Source organism: Carlito syrichta, unplaced genomic scaffold, assembly GCF_000164805.1.
Source record: "Carlito syrichta isolate Samal-C Ts95f unplaced genomic scaffold, Tarsius_syrichta-2.0.1 Scaffold92597, whole genome shotgun sequence".
Lineage (NCBI taxonomy): Eukaryota > Metazoa > Chordata > Mammalia > Primates > Tarsiidae > Carlito > Carlito syrichta.
This window is the reverse complement of record NW_007036693.1, coordinates 97482-108401: the sequence shown is the minus strand read 5'-3', so window position 1 is coordinate 108401 and position 10920 is coordinate 97482. Positions and strand designations below refer to the sequence as shown.

General features: G+C 55.0%; 1 protein-coding gene across 1 annotated transcript; it reads left to right on the top strand.

Annotated features, from left to right (window-relative positions):
• Nucleotides 1-596: 596 nt before the first annotated feature.
• On the top strand, nucleotides 597-4979 carry ENDOD1 (endonuclease domain containing 1). Its single transcript, XM_021713243.1, has one exon. The coding sequence runs from the start codon at nucleotides 597-599 to the stop codon at nucleotides 1929-1931; it is 1335 nt and encodes a 444-aa protein (XP_021568918.1). The 3' UTR covers nucleotides 1932-4979.
• Nucleotides 4980-10920: the final 5941 nt, after the last annotated feature.

Below are 10920 nucleotides of genomic sequence, written 5' to 3'. Positions count from 1 at the left end.
AAGTGTACCTTATACTGCAGAACTAAACAAACAGAAAGGAGAGCCAAGGAAGGTGTATGTGTGGATATAATCGGCATAGAGCACAGAGCTGGATTGTCTGAGACAGAAAGGGAGTTGTTAACAATAGCAAATGCAAGGGAAGCGAGGGTCTCACGGCAGCTGGTCCACTTTGAGCTTGGCCTTACTTGTGAGTACCTAAGGACTGATGTCAAGCTCTACCTTCTCCCCCACCTGCTGCAGGTGCTGAGGTTGGCGCTGGCTGTCTTAACTTCCCCCTGGATGTGTCAGCCCTGTTCACCAGGTATGTGCTGACCTGCAGCCAGCGCCAACGGCCGGCAGTGCGAGTTGCTGTTCTGATCTTCATGGACCTGTTGGGACCGACTCCCCCATTTCGCTTGTACAGTCACTTGGAATCTCATGAAAAAATCGTTTCAAAAAAGAGCTCTGAAATTCGTAACGCTTGTGTGGGGGGGTGGCGGGTGTCAGGGCAGCACAGGGGTGAGGTCAACACAGGGAAGAAACCAGGAGACGGCCCACGTGCAGATGTCTCAGACATCGTGTGAGAGGCCAGAGTGACGTGCGTGCACCGGAGAACCATGCGTTTCCAAGCCCAGGCCCGGAATGACCGTCAAGGGACTGCCCCGGGGTCTCGGCAGGACGGTGTTGGGGTACCCGCTCTGCTGGGGACAGGGCTGTGTCTCACCCCTGTTCTCTCCTTTCAGATCGATGACCCCACCAGCACCCTGGAGGAGGCAGTGAGTGAGGATGAGGCCTCGGCCTCCGTGGAGAGCCTGGGAAGCCAGCAGGCCTTGAGTGCCGACTACCTGGGTTCCGATTACCAGAGTGGACAGCTGTATCCGTTCTCCCTTGGCGGGGATGCCCCGGAGGCCTCGTTCACGCTCACAAATTCGGCCCCGATGACGCAGTCCTTCCGGGAGCGGTGGTACCTGAATCTCGACAGCCTGACGGAGCGGGCCCTGGTCCCGCAGTGTGGCGACGGGGAAGACCTGTACCTCCTCACAGGCGCGGTGCCCTCGGACCGCAGGCTTCAAGACAGGGTGGCCATCCCTGAGTTCGTCTGGCTGGCGGCCTGCTGTGCTGCCCCTGGCGGGGGCTGGGCCATGGGGTTCGTCAAGCACGCCGGGGACAGCGACATCATAGAGGACGTGATGGTGAGTGACCTCGAGAAGCTGCTTCCATCCACCCCACAGCTGTTCCACAACAACTGCGGCGAGGACGAGCAGGACACGGAGAAGATGAAGAAGATCCTGGAAGTGGCCAACCAGGTCCAGGAGGAGGAGCGAGCCGTGCGGGCGCGGGACAGCGCCCGCGCCCCCGCCCCCAACAGCCCCAGGAGCCAGAGGGCTGCCCTGGCGCCTGCAGCGGTGCCCGAGGGAAGCGGCAGCCTCCTGGGAAAGCTCACGGGCTTCGTTGCCACCCCGTTCATCCAGCTTTTCCGGTGGTTCAGTTACCTCGCGGTGGCAGTCCTGAAGGGCGTCGTCTGTTTCCTGTGGTGTGTTGCCAAGCAGGTGGTCCACGGCGTAGAGGGCTGCCTTTACCGCCTGGGCGCAGCCACCACCTCGTACTTCATGGCCATCGGGGAAGAGTTGGTGAGCATACCCTGGAAGGTGCTCAAGGTCGTGGCCAAGGTCATCCGGGCCGTCCTCCGGATCCTGTGTTGTCTGCTGAAGGCTGTCTGCCGCCTTCTGAGCGTCCCTGCCCGCGTCCTCGTGGATGTGGCTGCTTTCCCTGTGCACACCGTGGGCGCGATCCCAGTTGTGTGCAAGGACATCGCCGTGGGCCTGGGGGGCACTGTCTCGCTGCTCTTTGACGCTGCCTTTGGCACCGTGGGTGGCCTGTTCCAGGTGGTGTTTAGTGTCTGCAAGCGGATCGGCTACAAGGCTACTTTGGACAATTCTGGGGAGTTGTAGAACCCAAAAAACCAGGAGTGTCCAGTCCCGGTGAATTTGAAGGCTCTAATGTTTTGTCTGTGCAATGGGTTTCTGTTCCCTGCCAGTTATCACTGTATTTTGCCTTTGGTGGGGATGTCTGCTTGTTTTTGCAAAGGGAGATGGCACAATTAAACCTGACAGAAGAGACATGTCCAGGGTGGGCTTAGGTATACTGACCTGCTGTGCACCCCCTGTCACATGTGCAAACTTCCAAGCAACTGATACCTTCCGTTATTTGCTGTGCTATAGATGACTGCCTGAAATGCTTTGGTATTCACTTGTGATTAATTAAAAATTACAGAGGAGGGAAGGATGGAAAGAGGACAGTTTCAAACCAAAGGGTTTCTGAGAGAAGGAGAAAGGAATCTTGTTCCTCTTGTTACTCTCTTTGACTTGAAGCAAAACAGATAAAAATATCTGCAGCCGCTGTCTCAGCACATGCCTCTCTGCCAGCTCAGCTGACTTTGGTGACACGCAGATGGTGCCTCTCTCTTGAAGTGACTTCCTTGAGGACGAGGCTTGGCTCCATCTCTTAGCTTTCCATGGGTCCCGAGGATGCACAGAGTTTTTATTTTCCTTCAAAGTTGAATTTTGCTGCATTTTTCTTTTAGGTAACAATAATGATAAGCATCTTCAGAGTCATTTTGGGCCATGATAAGCATTTTGTGCCAAGTGTGGCATTGCAGAGTTTGAATGTAAAGGACAGGGTGTTTCTTGCCCCGTGAATGGTGTCATGCCGTCCCCTCAGGGGCAAAGAAGAGAACACGGGGGCAGCCCTGCTCTTAGAAGGTGCTGTGGGCCAAGGGCATTCTTAGCCGGCCTTGGATGAACTTGACATGCGTGAACGCTCTGGCTGACAAGACTGAGCTCAAAGATCGGCATGGCGAGTTGACATAAAACTTCATATTCTGTAACTTTCTAATGCATGCAATAAGTGCCCAGTACAGCAAAGCACTCTGACCCATGTCACCCAATGATTGTTTGGGTTGCAACCATAAAGAAAGGCACCACAAAGCAAACATAAAAAGTATTCTGGCCCTCTCTGGAGGAAAAATATATATATGCATGTATGCCCACACTTAAGAATCATGATTTCTTAGGAAATTATTTTTATAGTGTGTTTGAGGCTACAGAACATAACTCCCTCATCAATGCAAATTGTTTGAGAGCTCATTCCCAATTTTTGATCACGCGCTTGGCATTTTGCATTCCGCACTGAAAATGGTCATGCTTTCAGTTACCAGAACTAAAACTAAAGAGGGACCAAACTCCTTCCTGCTGGGATGGCGTCCTCTGGCTCTGTCTGGGTGTTTGGAAGAGAGTCTGCAGAGTAGGACAGGGCCGAGTGTGGAATACTGATGGTGGGGTCCATCTGTCCAGCCCATGAGTCATCAGCAAGTTAGATGCAGAAATCTGGGGTCCAGAGAGGCAACAGGGTGAACAGGGTGTCTACAGCTTGCATGGGTTTGGTGGATGAGAAAAACGTGTGTCAAGAGTTAACCTTGCAGACAGTTGAGTAGCACCCTGAATGGAGCAGCAGCTAGCATGCTGCCGTCCTGGCCAATTTTGAGCAAGGTCCATGCTACGGAGTGGTGCACAGATGAGTCTAAGAACCTTAAAGCTGATAAAGGTTTTATCAGCCCTTCTCCTGGGGAGCATGACTGTCTGCAGCTGGATGTCCTTCTGGTTCAGCTGCATGAATGTCAGTGGAAGGGTGAGGGTCTGCCTGGCACCGGTGGCCAGATCCTGCTGGGTGGAAGAAAGGGAAGCTCAGAAGTGACCGGGGGGACAGTCCAGCCCCAGTCTGACGAGGAGTCAGGCCCAGGAGGCCACGGGCTTGTCCTTGGCTTCATAGCTCGCTGAGAGCAGGTCAGCGGCCAAGGCCGTCTGCACGTGTCCCATCACCCTGGGACATCAGACACAGAGTGTGCCATTACTCGGCTGCCTCCCTGGACCCAGCAGGACTTCCCACCCTCCAGACAGACTCCTGGCCCTGCCCGGGCAGATGAGCTTGGCGTGTGCGATGGAGACGATCCTCCGTCCACGCGCGTCCTCGTGCTTGCTGCGCCCCTGGAGCCTCGGCTCCCTCGCAGCACGTTTGTGTCCAAGAGCCCCACGGGGCATTCATGGCAGCTGGAGCCCTCAGCACCAGCGAGGAGCTTGCCATCCAGATGACTTCTTGGGAACCGTCTAGAAGTGTCTCCTCTATGTCCGGTTGTTTAGTGTCTCCTTGCTTGTTCCGGTGCAGCCTCTCTTGAAGTCTGGGAAGGGACAATAAGACAAAAAGCACCCATCAGGCCAAGTGTCTGAGACCCCCCAGGTGCCGCCGACCTTCCGGACCAGCTTTTGCCCCTGCGAGGGGCTGGCCCGCTGGCTGTTCCCAGCGAGCTCTTTCAGGCTTTGAGGTGGGAGTCGGTGGACGCGCCCCAGGTCCGGCTCGCAGACCTCGCGGCGGCTCTGCTGTCTCCGTCCTGGAGGGCCCGCTGCCCCTTTGTCACCACGGAGCTGGTTTTCCGGTCTGTGGGTCAGCTATGCCTTTGAGCACCCCTCTTTTCTCTTTTCCGTGCTGGACGCCCTTCTTTTCTGGTGCCTTCACACTCAGCGCCAGCGTGTCTGCTTGTGGGCCGACCTGGGATTGGGCGGAGGAGCCAGGGTGAAGCGCCTTCAGTCATTCCCTCATTCTCCATCCATCCATCCATCCATCCATGAATCTACCCAATGTGCGTCCGGACATCAAGGCTGCAGAGGCGAGTGGTGCATGGATTTCATCTCGAGGAGTCCGAAGTCCGGTAGAGAGAGCACAGGGTACCATTGTTACTTGTAACACATCAAGTTTGAGTGAGGCGGAGTGGAGGCCCTGGCGGCATGCTCCCTGGAGCACGGAGGGGGTGGGGGGAAGGGAACGCAAAGCCATGGGCATGGGGAAGCCTTTGCAGAGGACGTGGCGAAGTGGGTTCCACATTTCCAAGCTCTGTACAATGCTGGGCACCTTGCAGGTGCGCAATAAAGTAACTGTGGACGACCGGTGAGCGGTTCTTTAAGATCTCTCCAGGGGACGCATCCTCGGGGTTGCAATGAGGTGTGGGGCCCGTGGCTTTCGTTTTTGTCCCTTTTTCTTCTTGATCCGCATGAACTCAAGCAGTTTTCAGCCACATCTGGCTTTTGTTCATTTCTTAAGAATTTCTGAGTCCTCTGTGAGAGAACAAAGAGGAGCCTGGTTCAGTGAAGCAGGCCTTGGAACGACTTTTCCGTGTTATTTCTCTGAGAAGCTAAGAGGATGTGCTTTTCGCCTGCCCTTCCTAAGCACCAAAGGCTCGCTGCTCCACTGAACCTGAACCACCCTTTTGTATTATTATTATTCTCTCGGAAACTCCCACTGCGTGGGACTAGTCAGAGGGTACTGTCGTCTCTGCGGCCCCCGGCAGGGCGTCCCTCTGGGGTGAGGCAGTGGCACCTCTGGCCCCGGTGTGGGCAGGGTCTGGCGCACGTCTGCGTCTGGCTCCGCGTTCTGCCTGAGCTCACCACACCGGGCGTGTCTTCCCAGCTGTGACACCACGAGCCGTGCGGTGTGGCCTGCTTGCCTTTCGTGACCCGGCCCCCCGGTGGGTCATGGCCTCTCCCTGTAGGTGTGTCCCCCAGTCAGGGACTGACGTCTCAGGACTGCACTCCCAACCCGCTGTCAAGTCTTACATTCCAATCAAGAAAGTGCTCATGGCCACTGTCGTCGACCCCCCCAGTGACGGCTGTCAGGCGCTCACGTCTGGAGGCCAGTCCTGCCTCTTCCCGGAGGCTGTGCCCAGGGAGGGTCCCCAGCCGTGGGCTAAGGAGGTGCATCCAGGGGCTCCCGTTCACGCCTCTGGATGTGAATGCTGGAGGGGGCCTCTGAGGGGCGAGGAGGGGCTGCGGGAGAGAGGAGTCGCCAGAGGCACTCCCGAGGGGCGGGGGCAGAGTCTGAGTTTCCTCCCGGGAGGAAACGTTCCGGAGGCCATCGCCGCGTGTTTGGAAACCGAGGAGCGCCATCTGCAGGTCTCCTCCGGGTGCAGGTAACCAGTGCGTCTCCGCAACAAGTGCCGTCGCGTCATCAGGCCGCGGAGGTTCTGGGCGAGTTTCGCCATGCTGCCCACATGCTGGAGGAATCCCCTGGAACATCGCCAGGAGGGCAGCGCCTGGTGGGTCCGGAAAGCAACATCGCTATCGTTGTCATCACCGGCGTGTCTCCTGCCCAGACCGGCAGAATTATTAGCACGGTTACCCTCGGCGGTGGCCACCCCAGCGCCTTTGGGAAAGGTGGGGATCCGGCTGACCCTGACGAAGCCCCCCGACCCGTGGCCAGCAGTATGGCCAGAAGTCTCACCAGTTGGCATGCTTCCTGGAGGCTGTGGAAACACAAATGGCCTGAGGGAAGTTCACACCTTGTGTCAACACTAGAAACATAAAGGGCCTTACGAAATCCCTCCTGTCCTGGGAACATTCCTACACACCGGGAATGGTTTTGACAGGTAAGAAGTGTGATGGGAGCACTGAACTGAGAGTCAGGAGGTGCCCGACTTAGGCCGGCACCCTGTCGGCCGGGAGCCTTGCCTAAGGCAAGCCCTCTGTGGTGAGGGCTGGGGACAGAGGGAGGGGCGCTCTGAGAGCTAAGAAAGAAGACGGCAAAACAAAAACTGTCCTCTAAATGCCCAGCATAGGCTCAGCCCATGACGGATCCAAGTAGAAACACACGCCTGAAAGGAACCGAAGGAACCATGCAGTGGGGCCGTCGCCTGGCGTGCTGGTGCCTGCAGAGAAGCCAGCTTCCTGGGGGCGGGCCCTGACTTGCAAACGGATCGACGTCTCCGTGGCCGCCGCAACATCACGGGAAGCACTGGCACAGCACTGGGAGAGCCGCCAGCCCCCGAGCCGGCAAGGTGCCGGGGCTGCTGCCTGGCCTCCCAACCCCTCATGCTCCCACTGAGGGCACCCAGGATGCTTCCGTCACCAAGGGAGTTGAACGGCCCTGGTGGGCAGAGAAAGGCAAACGACCGACGCCCACGCGACTGCCCATGGGAGCTCGATGCAGGAGGGAGGAGGCTTGGCATGGAGACCCTCAGTATCTCCGAGCCCAGAGGCTGCATCGCCCGCCCCATCCAACGAAGGTATCAGGGGACGTCCGCTCACACCATTACAGCTCAGCCTGTCCGGTGTCTCTTTTCCCCTTCGCTCCAAGCAGACACCTTTCTGATGATCACCTGGCTTCCTATGCTGGCTTGCCTCCGGGAGCGAGTTCACGGGACACACAGATTCCAGACTCCCCTGAGAACTCTCTGTGAAAGCAACTCTTTTATCAACTGTTCTGGTTTCCTGTGTAGCTTGAGAACATAATAGGCGGTCTGACCATTAAGTTCACAAACTCGTCCTAGAAAAAGTGTCGATGGCTCATCCCTCATCACTACAGTCGTCTTGCAAGTATGCCTCTTGGGAGGCTATGCACCGACACCAGCGTCTAGTCCACCTGCCAAAGCAGTTTGGGAGCTCTTTTTCTGGAATGGCATTAGAGCCATGGTCGTATGTTCTGAATGTCCTCAAAATGTTTTCCTTGTACTATTTCCTTTGTCTTCAGGTAAAGAAAAAAGTCATCGAGGGCCAGATCAGGTGAGTAGGGAGGGTGGGCCAATACAGTTATTTGTTGACTGGCTAAAAACTCCCTCCCAGACAGTGCTGGGTGAGCTGGAGCATTGTTGTGATACAAGAGCTCCTTCGGGACCATTTTTGCACACGCCTTTCTCAGGCCGAGATTTTCCGTTAAGATTTTCCTGTTTCTTTATCGATGTTATTTGGCCTGAGAGGTGTCTCATGGCCAGCCGATGATTTTGACACACAATTCGATGAATTTTTGCAACGTTTGCATCAGCTCTGCTCGTTACTGGATGTCCTGACCTCTCTTCATCAGTGATGCTTCCTGTCGACTCAGAAAAATGTTTAATTCATTTCTACACTGCCATTTTCTTCATGGCATTATCCCCGTGAACTTGGACTAACATGTCCCTGATTCCTCTTCCACTCTTGCCAAATTTAACATGAAACTTAACGTTTGTTCATTGTTCCAATTCAAGCTCCGACATTCTCATGATGGCACATGAAAACACACAACCTCAATCATGAACGCCACTCAGCAAGAAACCGCCACCCATTGACATGAACACGACTGGAAGACGCCGATAAACCAAGGCTGTCAAACCTCTGTACGGCGCTGCCAACATCAGCACATGGTGGCACGTTTGCAAGCTTAATTGTCAGGCCTCGTGTACTCAAGATGCTACGAAAGAGTTCTGGTCTATACGTCGGTTCTGTTTTTTTAATTTTAACGTTTTTTTGAAGATGTGGGGCACCATTCAGGGCTAGGTACACAGATGTTCGTTATGCAGGGACCCTTGTGGATGGGGTGTGTTCCCCTCCCCTGGCAGTTTCCCACTCCTGCCGACCCCGCCCCCCACTCCTCTGGCAGTTTCCCACTGCGGCCGATCCCTTTCTTTAAGTAGCGCAATAGTTGTTCAAGGTCCGCTTCTGAGTGAGAACACGTGATACTCAGTTTGTTACCGTGATTGATGTTATAGACTCTCCGTCCATCCAAGTGTGAATGCCTTTCTCAGAGCCTTGCCAGTCCTGGAAGCTTATTGGTGCCGCATCTGAGCTTTTTGATGCAGCAAATGCCTCAGGCTGCAGTACTCGAGTCAGCCTAGAACTCGGCACCGCCCGGCAGCTCTCCCCGAACACCGCTGCCCCGCTGCCCTCTCCCCAGCTCCGTGGCCGCGGTCTGTGCAACGGGGCCCAGGAGGATGCGCTGGGAAGCTGAAAAGCCCCCTTCCGCCACTGTCCTTCAGGACGGTGGCACGCCTCCGTCAGGGTTCTCTGCTTGTGAACAGCAGGACGCCGTCTCAGGCCAGCCCAGGCCCGGGTGGACCGGCTCACGCCGCGGAGAACCAGGCAGGGCCTGCTGAATCCGGGTCTCAAGTGAATTCAGGCGCCATCACTCCTCCGTGATGTCTTCGCCGGCGCGCAGAGCGAACGGCCTTCCAACGCGGAGCACAGCCCACACGGCTCGGGACGGTCACCTGGTGGCTCACTCCGCTCTCCTCTGTTAGTCCGACTGGGAATTCTTCAGGAAGGTTCTTTGTTTTTCCTCTCAGTCGGGTACGTGCCATCCTTGCGTCCACCCCTGTGGCCTGGAAGGTGCAGTCAGATGATTGCTGCAGATGGGGCTGTCGACCCTGGAGATGGTGTTGGTAGTTCCCGCAAGGACAGAGGCAGGGAGGCGAGATGGACGTCTCCCACGGCCCCTCCTCCGCTGGCTCAAGCTTTAAGACCCATGTGATGCCCTTTGCCTTTATACGGTGCCTTATGATGTATAAAACCCTTTCACGTGTACCAAGCAGACTGCATCTGAGCCACAGATACGTTTGGTTTCTGGCTTCTCTTAAAAAGCAGAAGCTCCGGCCATTTGGCTAGCACTTCTACCAGGGCAGAACCAGCTGGAGCTGTCGGAGCAGGTGACACCCCGCAGCGTGTCACGGGCCCCCTCATCTCTCCGTCGCATCCCTGGCCCGACTCGCCTGGCCCCTGGAGCCGTCTGGCCTTGCCGATCCCAGTACGATCCCATTGACCTCACATCTGTCCTGGGAACACTCATTATCTTTTTATGGTTTAAACCAAGAGTCAGAGGTTCAGTGGCCTTTCCTGGGATCACACAGAAAGGGAACCCCAGAACCTGGATTTCAGGGAGGAAGGCGGTTCAGGCCCCCGATAGGGCTGTTCCAGTTGTGCATGGATTCCGTGCTAGCCTCTGTGTGAAAGAAGCCTCCAGAGCTGTGTAGACAACCTGGATGTGGGAGTCCTGAGACTGTTTTCCCTTGCATTCCATCACAGTCATAGCGCCCTGTCACGAATTTACCTGAAACAAGGCTCCTCCTTCAAAATGTATCATAGAATAGACATTCACGACTAAGCAAAATGCTGAATGATCAGGTTGGAACAAATGCTTCCCTTAGTTATGTCAGTAAATCACTACCACAGACAATGGCAAGGCTCGTCTGACTTGGGCAAGTGACGTGGTTGGGTCTGCAATGAAGACCGTGTGCATCTCGATGACTGTCCACAATTACTTTAGAAGTGATTCTGGTGTCTTGAACTTTCCTTGCTACACAGGTAAACCCCATCTGCCAGTTTCCATATGATCAAAATAAAAGGTTGGCACTTAATTTTCGGGTAAGACAGCGATGCCTAGTCTTGGCTACATGTTAGAATCACCAGGGAGGTTTTACTGATTTTTTAAATTGCTGCTTAGGTCTCATCCACATAGTGGTTTGAACATACACTTGACCAAAAAAAGCATACCGATAGCAAAAAAGTACACGAATGTTCCGCATCATTAATCATACGGCAATGCAAACTAAAGTCGCGGTGAGATGTGGCATGCCTTCCCCCAAGCATGGTAGTGGTGTCAGCCTGGAGTCTCGTCGCAACTGGTATGGATGTGAAATGGCACCACCTCTTTGGAAAATGGCTCAGAAGCGTCTCAGAATGCCAGCCTTATGCCCGCTGTATGACGCAGGCATTCCACTCCTGGGGATTCATCTGAGAGAAAAGAAAGCACACATCCATGCAAAGACGCACGTGGGTGTTTGGAGCAGCTGTGTCTGTAACAGCCCAAAACGGAAAACAGTGCACATGTCCAATAACTGCTAAATGGATAAACTGTGGCATATCCACACAAGGAAAGGTCACTTATCAATAACACGGAGTTGACACACGAACCCACATGGGCAAATCTCACAATAGTTGGGCTGCAAGAAGCTAGACGAAAGAAGAAAGAGAACATACTCTGTGATCCCATTCACTTAAATTCTAGAAAGCTAAACTAATTTGTAACAAGCAGCAGATCCATGTTTGCCTGGTGATGGGAATGGGGGGGAGGGCAGGATTACCGAGGGCA